The 15,404-nt window shown below is 38.0% G+C and overlaps 1 protein-coding gene across 3 annotated transcripts in view; it reads left to right on the top strand.

Annotated features, from left to right (window-relative positions):
* The window catches only part of CHD9 (chromodomain helicase DNA binding protein 9), a 169,810-nt gene that overhangs the window by 141,396 nt on the left and 13,010 nt on the right, over nucleotides 1-15,404 (top strand). For 2 of the 3 annotated variants that reach the window (XM_027617213.2, XM_027617228.2), the window contains 5 exons: nucleotides 2,727-2,929; nucleotides 5,787-6,695; nucleotides 7,713-7,876; nucleotides 8,749-9,021; nucleotides 9,760-9,928. In XM_027617213.2, coding sequence (XP_027473014.1) covers nucleotides 2,727-2,929; nucleotides 5,787-6,695; nucleotides 7,713-7,876; nucleotides 8,749-9,021; nucleotides 9,760-9,928 — 1,718 coding nt within the window. The remainder of the gene's footprint in view (nucleotides 1-2,726; nucleotides 2,930-5,786; nucleotides 6,696-7,712; nucleotides 7,877-8,748; nucleotides 9,022-9,759; nucleotides 9,929-15,404) is intronic. The other variant, XM_027617229.2, reaches the window with a different exon arrangement.

Here is a 15,404-nt window from a genome sequence, read left to right as displayed (position 1 = left end):
TGCGTATATATATATATATACACTCGCACACACATATACAACAAATATGGTCAAAGATTATTGCATTTTATAGTTCCTAGCCATGCTTCATATTTAATCATTATTTTGTCATGCTTATAAACAGTGAGTTACTAAAGAAATGAAGTTGCAAAACAAACTCAAGAATTATTAATAAATTGAATAATTATTAATTGGTTAATTATTAATAAAGCATACATTTAAAGTACATGAAATAAAGTCCCTTCTACCTTATTTTTACATTACAAAATTTATGAAATATAAGAATGTATGGAAGGCAAGTCCATTTATGCTTTATACAGAGAATGAACCCTTGGAACTACTGATATCAAAGGGGGACAAAATGGTAGACCTTTTTGCAAGAGAACTTGTTAAGAAGACAGGCATGCTTCTCTCCTTCCAAAAGCCTTAACTTCTTAAAAAGGATAGAGTATGTTGAAAAGAATAGCAATATTCTGCAATAACCTGGCCTCCATGTTAAGCCGGGGTCCTTGGATGTTCTCTGGAAAATATATCATTGTTCTTTTGTATTATTTGCAGCACAGTCATTGTAACCAGAATTTAGTTAGTCTGACTTAAACTTAAACTTAAACATCTTAAGTTTAGATGTCCTAGACATAATCTTCTTCAAATACTACTACCTCAGCAAATATACTGTTTCAGTTATCTATAATAGCATAATAACCGCCACCCCAAAATGTGGTGACTTAAACATCAGTTTTTTATTTCTCACGATTCTATGGGTTGACCAGGTGGTTTTTCTGCTCCCCATGGTGTTGGCAGGAGTGCTGAGATGGCCGGAGGGAGAAAGTGGCCTCACCCACATGGCTGGCAGTTGGCTCTGGGAACTGGAATGAGGAAGCATTCCCAGTGGCAAAGGCAGAAGAAGCTGCGATTTCTTAAGGCCCAGCCTCGGGGTTACAAAGTGTCACTTCTCCCACATTCTTCTGTGGGTCAAAAAAAGTCATAGGGCCAGCCATGATTAAAGGGAGAGGGAAATAGATTGCACCTCTCCGTGGGAAGACGGGAACTCTTGGCCATCTTTAACCTCCCGTATGCATTTTCCCTTGGTCAGATCTGGATTAATCTTCCTAAAAGTCTAGCTTTATCATGATAGTCCATGGCTCCTTATTTACTACAGGTATAAAGTTTGTTCTTAAGTCTCGGTTCAAGAGTCTCTTCAGTTTCAGCATGGATTTCTAATTCTGTCCAGTACTCTTCCCTCAGCCATAATGTCCGATGTATGCTTGACTCAATACCTAGCTTATATTGTTCCAATCACCTGGGACACCCTTCTTCCCACTCTTCAGTCCAAACCTAGCCCCTCCTTCAGAGCTCAACGCCTGTCCTAGCTCTTCTAATAATTTTTTTCTCAACCGGTCCAGCTCACTTTATTGTTGCCTGCACTCAGCGCTTATCCAAATAAACTATGCATTGTCACACTAATATGTCATTAAGAACATTGATCTTTGCCTTTCTATGTCTTGTCTTTCTAAGTTGTCAATTCTTTGAGGGTAGACACTGTCACATTTCTGTGTGTCCTGTGCAATCTTTTAATCCATCCTTTGTATTCTATTCCTACTTTCTTCCCCCAGATGCAAGGTTCATATGATTTTATTGGTTTCCCAGGCTATTTCTATATCAGTATTACATTAATCTTCTTAAGGTAGCACTATGATGAAAATGGCCTGTTGATGTTTTTCAAAGGTCTTGTACATTCTTTCTCGTTCACACAATTCCATAACTTAACCAGGAAAAAGTGTCCATAAATTAGACTGTGGAGATCTGTAGTGTGTGAGGATAATATTACCCTCTTAAAATATCCTTAGGAGCTTTCAACTGAACAGAGACTATTTTTAGCCAAACATATGGAGTGTTTCATAATCTGACCCCAACCCTATGTCCTTCTGTCCCCAATATGAGCCATATCCTTGTCAATGTGGAGTGCTCATCATACCCCCAAAATGTAGATTACTTCCTACTTTGCTTATACTGTGCCCTCTTTCTAGAATTCCTAGGCTGATCTCCACCTTGTTCCATCTTAAATACCACTTACTTCTATGATGCTTTCTTGATCACTCAGGTCTGAAGTGGTCCTCCCGTTTCCTGTGCTCTCCTAAAAGTCTTGGTTTCTATAACACATAAAACTGTAACATACTACCTTATACCAGAAATAGGTTTGAAATTTTTTGTCTTTTCCCTAAAGGTAGGGTCATCGTGTCTTACATAATCTGTATCCCCTGTGTATTTTCTTACAGAGCAGATGTGCAATAAACTATTATTGTCTGAAGGAAAAGAAGCATGGTTGGATAGATGAGTCAGCTCACATTTTTTTAAAGACTCATTTATTTATTTGAGACAGAGAGAGTGTGTATGAGTGCATGAGTGGGGGAAGGGGTAGAGGGAGAGAATACCCAAGCAGACTCCTGCTGAGCACAGAGCCCAAAGCCCAACACGGGGCTCAATCCCACGGGCCATGAGATCAGGACCAGAGCCTAATCCAAGAGTTGTACGCTTGGACTGAGCCACCCAGGCGCCCCTCAACTAGCATTTTTAAATGTATTTGCAAGGCAGTATCCTGCACTTAATCCTTTAAAGTGTTGGGTACTTGAAATGGTTTAAATTTTATTATAGTCCTTATATTCAGCATTAATAAATATTTATTTTAGTGACCAGTGTGACTTTTTCTCTAATCTGACTCTAAATAGATGGACAAGAAGAGAAGAAGCTGACTTTTATAGAGTGGTGTCTACATTTGGAGTGGTATTTGACCCTGATAGAGGCCAATTTGATTGGACAAAATTTAGAGCTATGGCTAGGCTGCATAAGAAAACTGATGATAGCTTGGAGAAGTATTTGTATGCATTCATGTCTATGTGTCGGAGGGTTTGTCGTCTTCCTTCCAAAGAAGGTAGGTATAAAATTTCTGTCTTTGCTGGTTTGAGTCGAAGAAGCAAAAAGCACTAAAATTCAGAAATTTCTAACTTGTTTATTTCAGTACTGTCTAATTCACATCAGTAATTTTTCAGAATTGTAAATAAACTATGTTCAAAGATCTCTCTGTTTGTTAATCCTCCTATTAAAATGAGATCTAAAAAGAATAAAGTTACACCCTGAGTTTTGAGGAATGGCCAGTGGTTATTCAGTATTAGACTGATGATCAGGGAAGGTAGAAGATACGTGGTAGCTTGTGAACAGAACTAACCTGTGTATTTAGTCCATCAGATAGGAACTGTGTTAGAGGGCTTATTTACATGAATAATCTTTTGAAGAATGAGGCCTCTGCTCAAAGGACATTTTAAAGAGTTTTAGTAGGGAAAAAAAAAAAATCACCCAAAGCCTTCAAAAAAAAAAAAGAAAGAAAGAAAAGAAAAAGAACAACTACTCAGACGTGCTGATGCTCAGCCAAGGCCCTGTTCTGGGCTGAATTTCATTGTCTTCGAGGCCCAGAGAAATAGCTCATCCTGCCAGCAACCCCTGTCGATAATGCTGTTATTAGCCACCATCTCCATTCTTCATTGAATATGATTTCTGACTACTAAACCCAATGCCTTCCTACTTCTGTTTCATAGTAAAAATATAAGTGGCTAATAAAAGGATGTAAATTCCACATGAGTTTGTTTGCTTGTTTTAGTTTTAGGTCCTAACAGATCTGTTGTCAGTCCACTGAATAGAGTAGCCCATCACTTGATTACCCAAATACCAGATGATTCAGAGTAGATTTTAGTCTATTTAAACGTCTTTTGTAAGGCTAACAATGGTTTAAAAAGACAGATAAAGCAAAGTATTGCGTCTTCTGTTACTTATGTTTGCCAAGAGGCCCTCATTTCTTTTTTTATTTTCTTAATTCCCATCAACAATGTAAAATGTGGTGAATAAATTAACCACTTTGGACTCCAGTTTTAAAACAAAAAGGAAAGGATTAATTACTAAATAGTCATTGAAAAGATAGTGTTTTCTTGTTGGAAATGGGAGTGAAGTTTTACTTAGATCAGTTTTCCAAACTTCCTCAGGTCACAGAGCCCCTACTGTCTAATTTTTCACAGCACCTGAGGCCAAAAGTTCTGTTTAATGAATAATTAGATCCAAACAATGTAATGAGTATTATGTCCAACAGTCTAGTAATTGTTTGAAAACATAATATAAATTGAAAGCAAAAATACTACTTTTCTTTCTTAAATAGCCACACTTCCTTGCCAATGTGATGTGTACACCTGTCAGGCACTGTACAACTCTTCAAACCTTGGAGGTAGAATGGATACTCCCACTCTTGTTTCCTGCTCCATTTCTTCTTTTTTTTTTATAACTGTTTATTTTGAACTACTTTTAGACTTTAAGAAAAGTTGCAAAAACCAATAGAAGTTTCCATGTATCTCTCCCTTTGCTTCCCCTACTATAAAATCTGACATGACTGATTATAGTATCATTATCAGACCAGGAAATTAACATTAGTACAGTGCCATTAACTAAACTGAATACTTAGTCAGTCCTTACCAGTTTGTCCACTGACGTCCTTTTTTATTCCAGGATCCCGCATTCTATTTGGTTGGTCTTTCCTCTTAGCTTTCTATAGTCTGTAAGAGACCCTCAGTTTTTCTCGTCTTTCATGACCCTGATATCTTAGAAATATATTGATTAGTTATTTTGCCACAAATCCCTCAATTTGGATTTGTCTTACATTTTCATATGGTTGCATTGAGGTTGCGCATTTTTATTAAGAGTACCACAGAAATGGTGTGTCCTTCTCAGAAAGTACCATAGGTTCAGAATGTCAGAATGTCCAACACTGATGGTGTTGCCCTTGATTGCTTGGTTACGATAGTTTGTGCTGTTTCTCCAGTGTAAAATTGCTGTCTTTTACCCTGAAGTTAAAAGAAATCTTGAGATACTTTGAGACCCCACAAGTCCTGTTTCTTCTCAAACTTTCACCCATTGACTTAACTATCCATGAGTAGGTCCTTGTGTGTAACAGTTTTTACTGTGGAATTCTGCAAGCAAGGATTGTTGCTTCGCTTTCCTCTGCTGATCAATTATTTATTCATATCCGAATGGACTCAGATATTTATTTTATCCTATAAGTTATAACCCAATACTCTCATTGTTTTGATGCTCAAATTGTATGAGCTCCTTTAAGTGACCCCTGCATTATTTCAACAAACCCTTATCTTTTTTTGAATACTTCTAAACTGCCAGTATCTCTGCCCAAAGATATAACCCCATCGAAAGGAAGATCGCAAGGTCTAACGTTGAAACTGAACCAGCTCAAACCATTACTTCACATAACATTTGACAATGTTCTTGCATTTCCCTCAAATTTTAAGGAAGCCTTTGGTGTTCCTGTGAGTTCACTGTAATGCACCGAGTTACCTTGGTGCAGTAGGGATATGTGGACTTCTTTTTGTTTATGAGGTATGATTTACAGTTTTAATTTGTATTTATAAATGAGTTCAAGTAAGTGTTTTTCTTTTTGATTAAGGCATAGATTAGTCAAGACAGCTCATAGGGAGTTTTTAAAATTCTTGTATTCACATGCTTCTAAAAAAATGTTATGTTTTACTTACTTTCAGAAGATCCAGTGTTATCTATTATATGTATGGATTTTGGTGCTTCTTTTTAAAATTTCTATTTTTCCTCATATAAAAATATTTAAAAATTCTGGAAGCTACGCAATGATACTGAGTAGAGGTACATTTTAGAAGGTGCATTACTTGTTTTAAATCTGTAACAAAGGTTTTTGAGGTTAATGTTTTTGTTCTCATTTTACATAGAATTGGTGGATCCAAATATTTTTATCCAGCCAATCACAGAAGAGCGTGCTTCTAGGACTTTGTACCGTATTGAACTTCTAAGGAAAGTACGGGAACAGGCCCTCCGGCACCCACAATTGTTTGAGCGCTTGAAGCTTTGCCATCCAAATCCAGACTTACCAGTCTGGTGGGAATGTGGCCCTCATGATAGGGACTTGCTCATCGGAGCCGCTAAACATGGGGTGAGCCGAACAGACTATCACATTCTTCGTGATCCTGAACTCTCCTTTATGGCAGCTCAGAGGAACTACAGTCAAAGTAAGATGGCTCATTCGAGGACTTCTACCCCACTTTTACAGCAATATCAAGTAGCACTTTCTGCTTCTCCACTTACCTCTCTGCCTAGGCTCCTAGATGCTAAAGGTATTATTCTAGAGGATATGAAAGTTAAAAGTGAAAATCTTAAAGAGGAGCCTCAGTCTTCTGAAGAAGAATCTATGTCTTCTGAGGAAACCAGGACACTAATAAAGTCTGAGCCTGTAAGTCCAAAGAACGGTGTTTTACCACAGGCCCCTGGAGACCAGAGATCTGGTGGAAAAGGTGAAACAGACAGACGCATGGTTGCAGCCAGAACAGAACCCCTAACTCCGAACCCAGCTTCTAAGAAACAGCGAGTCCACAAAAGAGGATCCGAATCTAGTTCTGAGTCTGACTCTGATTCGGAGAGATCATCCTGTTCTTCCAGATCATCTTCTTCCTCGTCTTCCTCCTCCTCTTGTTCCCACTCTCGATCGGGCTCTAGCTCTTCTTCATCCTCCTCTTGTTCCTCAGCTTCGTCTTCATCCTCATCCTCATCCTCTTCCTCGTCATCATCCTCTTCATCTTCATCAGAAGAGAGTGACAGTGAAGAAGAAGAAGTCCAGAAGCGAGGTATATGCACAAAGTGCTTTTGCTGTTTTAAGACATTCCAAGTGAAAATGAAGAGCATTTGGTTCAGATAACTTCAGCATGTTTAAAATTGTTGACTGATATCTCATATTCACAGATTTGCTTAGAGAAGCACTAGTGAGAAAGAAACTAGAATTCCTGGTACACACTCCGTATTCAGTACTCAAGGCATTGCAAAATGGGTTCTTCAGACAGAAATTAGGCATTTTACACAATAATTTTAGTTCTTTGTGATCACCTTCAATTGCGCGTTACGTTTTTCTCTGAACAAGTTGATCAGTAAACAAATCAGGATTATATTCTATAACCGCCACCAGGATTTTTAGATTAAGCGGTCAGACCGACAATAGTATCATAGGCCCTGCTTGGCAGCTGTCTGCTCAGCACTACAGGATAGGAACTACAGCTCGCCAGCACAGTAGTGTCCAGCGGCCCTCTCCTGAGTGTGCTCACCGCAGCCCACAGTTCACATGCAAGGAAATGGGTTAACATGGAGTGGGCGCAGGAGCCGTTCTTGCCTAGGGAACCTCATTAGCCCACAGGAGCCAAAGTCTCTTGTAACAACTCTAGGGACATAAGTTTCAGGGTGACCACAAGGATATGCCCCATTATAGGAGTCCCCTCCTCAGAGAATGTCAGTATACCCTCCAGGTATCTATGGTCCTCCCAGTCCAAATGCAATTGATCAGTCAGGAGTTTATCTGTTTCCAGGAAGCAGACCGACAGAGTTTACTGAGGGTCACATTTTCATGCAGAAAGGGATGTTTTGTTAACCCTTTCCCCTCAAACTCCTTAACGCCACTTATTTTGCTTTCATGATAATTTTTTAAACAACGAATACTTTTATTCTAGGTGAATTTTTTCCTTTTTTTTTTTACCATTTGTTTTTACTTCTAACTTTTTCCTTTTTAAATATATCTGAGTAATTATGTAAGTTTTGAAAAGTATATATAAACTTGTTTTATGCAGTTTTTTTGAAACAGTCATAATTGTTCTTAGCAGAAGGTACCCCTCACGTGAAAGCCTATGATGAAGAAAGTGTCGCATCACTGAGCACTACCCAGGATGAGACCCAGGATAGTTTCCAGATGAACAACGGGACGCCAGAGTCCTCTTACATCTTACAAGGTGGATACATGCTAGCAGCTTCATATTGGCCAAAGGTAAATGAATAATGTCCTGCTGGAACAGATCATTTTTTGAGTATTTTTCTTGTTGCTTTAATGGTAGATACTCTTCTCCTACGGAAAAATAGGTCACCATAAAACATAGGGCGGCATTTTGGTGTTAGCCTCAAAAGTATCAACTGGTATAAGTAAATAGGTGTACTGGAATATGTATGTTTCTCAACCTAACCTTAGAATATTTAGAATAAGAGATAATGAACGCTTAGGTTCGCGTACAAGTTATGAAATACATGCTTTGAGCTGAGTCTCCTTGGAGAAACTTACTTAGTCATTGGTGACTTAGAAAAAAAAAGTTCACTGGGGCGCCAGTGGGTGGCTCAGTCATTGAGCATCTGCCTCCGGCTCAGGTCATGGTCCTAGGGTCCTGGGATCGAGCCCCACATCGGGCTCCCTGCTTGGCAGGAAGCCTGCTTCTCCATCTCCCACTCCTCCTGCTTGTGTTCCCTCTCGCTGTGTCTCTCTCTGTCAAATAAATAAATTAAATCTTTGGAAAAAAAAGAAAAAAGTTCACTTAGGTACATATGCTTTCAGTGGTAGAAGTTCAGATTGGATTAATACAATCCTTCTTTCTGTATATGGCTAGACTAGAACTACCTTTTTTACAAAGAACCTGTATTACTTGTGTGCTATAACAATAACTAAAGATTATATCATAAATATTTTTGAACTCCAGTGGAAATTTGTACATGAATTCTTACAGATTTATGATATGGGTGTGCGAATATGCATACATACCAAATACACATATGTTGTACCGGGGTTAAATCCATCAAGGCCCTGAGCCATTTCATCTCCAAAGGTCTGGCCTGATTGTTAACATCACACTTTGATGTGGCATGCTCTTCCAGGACCGCGTGATGATCAACCGGCTGGACAGTATTTGTCAAACAGTGCTGAAAGGGAAGTGGCCTTCAGCTAGAAGAAGTTATGATGCCAACACAGTGGCTTCTTTCTATACCACAAAACTGCTGGACAGCCCTGGTGCAGCTACAGAATATAGTGAACCCAGTGTACCCACTCCCCCAGGTGCCGGTGTTAAAGAAGAACACGATCAGTCAACACAGATGTCAAAGGTGAAGAAGCATGTACGAGAAAAGGAGTTTACAGTGAAAATCAAAGACGTATGTTTATTTTTATTGCCCTAGGACCCGATTGCGATTACGTGTGCAGCATGCTTTTTCTGCAAGTGGCTGCCTGCCCTCACTCTTACTTCCTTCACATACTTGTTTTCTGGTATTTGGATTGTTTTCTTTTTGATATCCAGGTTATTAAACTTGAATATTCTACTAGAAGGATCATCATTTAATATGTTTCTCTACCTGTACTTCTGAAAATAGTCCTTCTGCCGATCAAGAATGCTTTTCTTAAACAGTCTGACAAATTCTAATTGTTTTGGTTCTTTTATATAATATTTAAATGGTATGTCCGTGCACTTCCTCTTTTAAACATTTAGCATGCCCTGTTATCAGTAACATTTCATTTTTCAGTATGATTTTTGAAGCTAAATGGATTACTCCATGTCTAATATAGGTAACATCCTGTGAAATGTCATTTGAATAATGTACTTAGAGATGTATGTCCGAAGCTGATAGTGTTAACAATGTACTAGTTACACAAAAAGCTTTGTCTTGCTCAGAAAAGTGTATATAGTACCTGGATTTTTTTCTCTTAAGAAAGAAAACTTAATATTCATTATAGAAGTGGGTTGATTTTTTTTCATTAGTTGATTTCAGAATAAGCAGAGAACTTGATTAATGTTTCAGGGTTTTTACTTCACTTTTTCTAAGTAAAAAAATTCTCTTAATAACTGAAATGAGTTTTTTAATTTTTCCTTTCTTGATAATGGTGTTTGTTAACAGGAAGGTGGTTTGAAGTTGACATTTCAGAAGCAAGGGCATGCTCAGAAAAGACCGTTCGAGGGTGAAGACGGTGCCCTGGGGCAGCAGCAGTACCTGGCTCGGCTCCGGGATCTGCAGAGCGCATCAGAGACCAGCCTCGCCAGTTTCCCCAAATCCATGCCCGTGTCAGGTGACTATGACGGTAGTAACTGCCTTGGCATGAAATACTCCTGCTGTCATTCCCAAATTCTCTTTTACTTATTCCTGTTCATATATATATATGTATATATATATAATATAATTTTCGATATTTAGGTCTTAATCAGTACCTGGTGGGGCTTTTAACGTGACATTTTAAAGCAGGGTGCAATTTTATTTTGGGGTCCTAAATATCTGGGTGGAAATACTCTGTCAAGTAGTTTTATGCAGATACAAGTTCAAAGAGCATATCAACATGAAAGCAGATTGTGAATGTAAAGGCAGACACCTAAATCACAAATTAGTGGTGATTAGTAGAGGAAGTTAAAATGAGAAGTTCTAGAAAGACTTTGGAGATAGTATAGTTCAGTCATCTACAGGATCCAGGAATTGTTATAACTAATCCCTGAAAGATAATCCTTCATTCTCATGGAATATTTGCAAGAAAAGATTGTTCTGACCTAAAACAGCCCTTTTTATTACTGGGCAGCTCTGATTATCACAAAATTCCTTCTTATTTGGAAGCAAATTTTACCTGCAGTTGGTTTTTCTTAATGACTGAAATTGTGTCTTTAAAGCCATCACAGATTCAGCCTATTCCCATGTCTACATGATAATCTTAACATTTTGAAAGCAACGATCATATCTCCTCCTTTTGGGACTGTATCTCTTCTAACATTTTGACACTTTGAATCAACAGTATTTATTAAATACCAAATTGGAGCCATGAGTTGTGTGCTCTATAGGCATTGAGGAATCGATAAGAAGCTTGTTTTGTTGATCTTGGTCTAATGTGCCTTAATTTGTCTGTGTCCCTTTTATAAACCGTAATATCAAAAGTTGAGAATTTTACTCAGGATCAGCTGAATCTTTAAAAAGTGCAAGTTGATTAATGACTTGAATTTCCATCATACCTTCCATTTACATAAGGCTAAGGAATGTGTTTCAGTATTTACTAAATCTGGTTGCCATGTAGTATTTAAAAACATTTCAGAACTCCTGTTGTGCATGTGCACGGTGTGTGGAATTCCTAGGATTGGGGAACATAATGCTTTATTATAAGTGTTAAATTGGTAGTTATGCCCAATTGCTGCTACTGTGACTTTTTAATTATAAATTACAATTAGATTATAAATTAGTATCATCAGCATTACTTTGGTCTCTTACAGATTCATTAACCATTCTTTGTAATTCTCCAGTTACTGGACTTTCAGACATGTGTAGCTTTGCAGTTCAAATATGAATCAGCCATGCTTCTGTCACTGAAGTATAACTTCCCCAAACCATGCTTTTCATTGACAGTATTGTATTTAGGGAGCTCTGGTTTTTTTATAAGAAAATGGGAGGGGGCACATCTGGGTGGTTCAGTCGGTTAAGCATCTGCCTTTGGCTCAGGTCATGATCTCTGGGATCAAGTCCCACATCAGGCTCCCTGCTCAGCGGGGAGCCTGCCTCTCCCTCTCCCCCTGCTCGTATGCTTGAGTGCTCTCTCTCTCTCTCTCTCTCTCTCTCTCTCTCTCAAATAAATAAATAAAATCTTAAAAAAGGGGAGAGTGTAGGAGGATGGGGTAAATGGGTGATGGGCATTAAGGAGGGCATGTAATGTAATGAGCACTGGGTATTATATGCAACTGATAATCACTGAACTCTGCCTGTGAAACTAATACACTATATGTTAATGAATCGAATGGAAATAAAATTTTAAAAAAATAAGAAATACCACTGCTTGTACTCTGATAACTCCATTATAAAATGGGATTGACACTTCTATCATTTGAACATTTCATTGCTATTGCAGCTGAAGGTTGTACAGCCTTCACCTTTAAGTAACTCTTGGGTAAATAATATTATCTTTAATAGTACAAGCAGTAATTGTAACACAGTCTGCAGTAATATAAGATATTTAAAAGCCTTAAACATTAACCAGATAGAGTTATTATCTAAGCATTATAGTTCATCCATCTTAATTATTGCAAACGTGAAATCTAGATTTGTCTTCCAACACGACTCTTAGGAAACCTGTTAACAATTTTTTGCCTTACTTTTCTTGTCTGTGAAACGAGCAGTTGGGGGAGGAGAAAGGTAGCATTGCTGGGTGGGTTAAATAATATATGTAGAGCGGCTACTATGGAGCATGGCACTTAATTAGATGCTAAACCGATGTTAAAATTTAACCGATGTTAAAATCTAAAACCTCACAGGTTTTAGAATTAGATACTGAATAAATGCTATTATTATAGTTATTAATATCCCAAAGCCTAAGCCCTTTTTATGTTTATGTGGGTACCCTCTGAATTTTATCCAAAAGTTTCAAGTAAAGATACAAGTTGTGATGTAATTTAATTAATGAAGGGAATAGTAAAACAGCATAAATTACAGTAGGACAAAACTAAAGAACCCATTCCAGAAACTCCTAGAATAGTGAACAGAGGATGATAATAGAACCGCCAAACAACCTGGGGTTGAATTTTGTCATATACTGGCTGTGACATTGGGCCAGTAACTTAAAGCTTCTGATCTCATTTATAAAATAGGCTTAATAATACCTCTATGTTTTTGTTGTTTTGTTTTTGATGATTTAAGAAAACATTTGTTAAACCTAGCTCAGTGTATGGCACCTAGTAGGCATTCGACGAAAAGAAACTTTTTTTTTAATGTTTCTTTTTTTTTTTTCTTTTAAGGTTTTGACTTATCTATTTATTTGACACAGAGAGAGAGAAAGCAAGAGGGAACACAAGCAGGGGGAGTGGGAGAGGGAGAAGCAGGCCTCCCAGCCAAGCAGGGACCCCGATGCGGGGCTCGATCCCAGGACCCTGGGATCCTGACCTGAGCCGAAGGCAGCCGCTTAACGACTGAGCCACCCAAGCACCCCAAAAGAAGCTATTTTTAATATTGCTATAATTACATCTAAGATAAATGCAATACAAGCTTTATAGAATAGATAGGTTAAATTTTCCATTTTGGATTCTAGCTTAAAATAAATCAGTAATGGGGGCGCCTGGGTGGCTAAGTCATTAAGCGTCTGCCTTCGGCTCAGGTCATGATCCCAGGGTCCTGGGATTGAGCCCCACACGGGGCTCCCTGCTCAGTGGGAAGCCTGCTTCTCCCTCTCCCACTCCCTTTGCTTGTGTTCCCTCTCTCACTGTCTCTCTGTCAAATAAATAAATAAAATCTTAAAAAAGGAAAAGAAAGACAGACAATCACGATAGTATCTGACTGGCCAAATAGAATTATGTTTATGAAAGGCCAAATAGGGTATGTTTATAAATGTACACTTTGGTGTGTATACAATTGTTTTTCCAGAGATAATTATATTAAGTACTTTTTTATATACCATTGGAATAGCAGTAAAGGGAAAGTAAAAAGTAATGTAAGACACTGTCTGCCTTTCAGTTGCTTGGTAGACCAAGGCCTACATGTTAAAATATTAGACAAGTCATTAAAAAAACAAGATAATATGTTTTGCTACACAGCACATTATAGTTAAAAAATACGGGAGAAGAGGGAAGTCACTACTGTCTAGAAACTTAGGCAAAGTCCTCTGAAAGAGGTAGAATTGAACAGGATTTATAAGAGGAAGATCAGGTAATGGTCTTTCTGGAAAGTGACATCCATGGGAAGGGGGAAAGGGGCAGGGAACAGCATGGACCAGAGACTTGATAGTAGACTTTGTGATAAGACTGACCTCGCTAGTGTGTAAATTCCTACTGGAGAGAGATTTGTATGAAAGCAGAGCCTGCTTAGAAAAGGTGAATCCAGATTATAGACAATGTGAAAACAGCTGGGACAGGGATTGGGGTTGGGGAAAGGGGCTGATGTAAGCCATTTCATTCATATTAGAATAAGAAACCATGAGAACTTCTTATAAAATAGAATGGTACTTCTAAAAAATGATACTTTGGGAAAGCTGGTTTATTATTATACCTAAAATGTACTACAGTGAAAGTATTTTCAAATCATATTTATAATATTTTGTTAATCTGGTTATAATGAAATTCACTTTGTAGATAATGAAAGCTTTTCTTTTTTTATAAAGTTATGTCACATTCCTAGGCAGAGGGTCATAGGGAAAGGGAGGAAAAAATGAAACAAGACGAAACCAGAGAGGGAGACAAACCATAAGAGACTGTTAATCTCAGGAAACAAACTGAGGGTTGCTGGAGGGGAGGGGGGTGGGGGGATGAGGTGCCTGGGTGATGGAGGGTGTGTGTTGTGGTGAGTGCTGTGTTTTGTGGAAGACTGATGAATCACAGAACTGTACCCCTGAAACAAATAATACATTATATGTTAATAATAAAACAATTTTTTAAAGACAAAAATAAATAAAAATTAAGAAGTTATGTCACATTCCTTTTGTGCTTTTATATGCAAACATCGTTTTTAATCATTGTAACTAGCTATTCCTTACCATATGAATTAAGGTACCATTTTGAAACTGAGATGTGGTGAATATAAGTGGCCCCCGTAAGGTTACATGACCAGCCAAAGGGCAACTCCTTATTCAGGTATATACTGGACTTGCTCTAAAAATTCTCCTTGAATGATTGAAAACATTTCTCACTATAAACTGTGAACTATTTAAAAAAAAATCTCATCCTTAACATTTTCTTTTTTCTTAAGATTTATTTATTTTAGAGAGAGAGAGACAGCAGTGGGGAGGGGCAGAGGGAGAGGGAGAGATTGTCTTAAGCAGACTCCACTCTGAGCACAGAGTCCGACATGGGGCCCAGTCTCACCACCCTGAGATCACGACCTGACCCGAAACCAAGAGTCAGAGCTTAACCGTCTGTGCCACCCAGGCACCCCAATATTTTCTTTTAACAAGAGAGTTCTGGATTATGTACTTTTTGAGGACAGGAACTGCATTTAACTCATCTTTGAACCATCATAATACCTCATAGCTACGTATAAGCTATTTGATAAATATTTATTCATTGGAAAAAATGGCTGAGTGCATGGAACTGTTTCATTCATACCTCTTACCTACATTTTTATTGAGAGTCTACTGAAATGAGGAATGATAAAGGTCAGTTTGACTTGGCAACTAAAAAGTTAGTGCTGATCCTAAAATACCTTAAGAAGGTTGGCACGGGACCAGACTATAGGACATTGAGGAATACGTTGGTCGTAAAGAAGGAGGAACACAACAAACACCAACCTTTCAAAAGTTTCGAAAGTTATAAAAAGGCTGAAAGAGGCTTATTTTTTGTTTGAGTTAGGCCATGTTTTTAAGTTGAGGAGAAGACTCTAGAATAAGATATTATGGCACAAGAAAGTAAAGATAGTTGAAAAAACAAGCTTTCAGAAAAGGTAGGAATTAATGGATTCAAAGAAGAAGGAAGGATTTGTCTTGTATATGAGAAAGACATGCTTCTTCCTCTAAAGGGGGAAGATAAGATGTGTGAATATCAGGGTAAATAACTTGAAGAGACCAGTCAAAAACTTGCTTATAGTTCTCCACGTTTTTA

The sequence above is a fragment of the Zalophus californianus genome, chromosome 17 (genome assembly GCF_009762305.2).
Source record: "Zalophus californianus isolate mZalCal1 chromosome 17, mZalCal1.pri.v2, whole genome shotgun sequence".
Taxonomy (NCBI): Eukaryota; Metazoa; Chordata; class Mammalia; order Carnivora; family Otariidae; genus Zalophus; species Zalophus californianus.
Note: the sequence above shows the minus strand (reverse complement) of the source record. Positions and strands in the feature narration are given on the sequence as shown.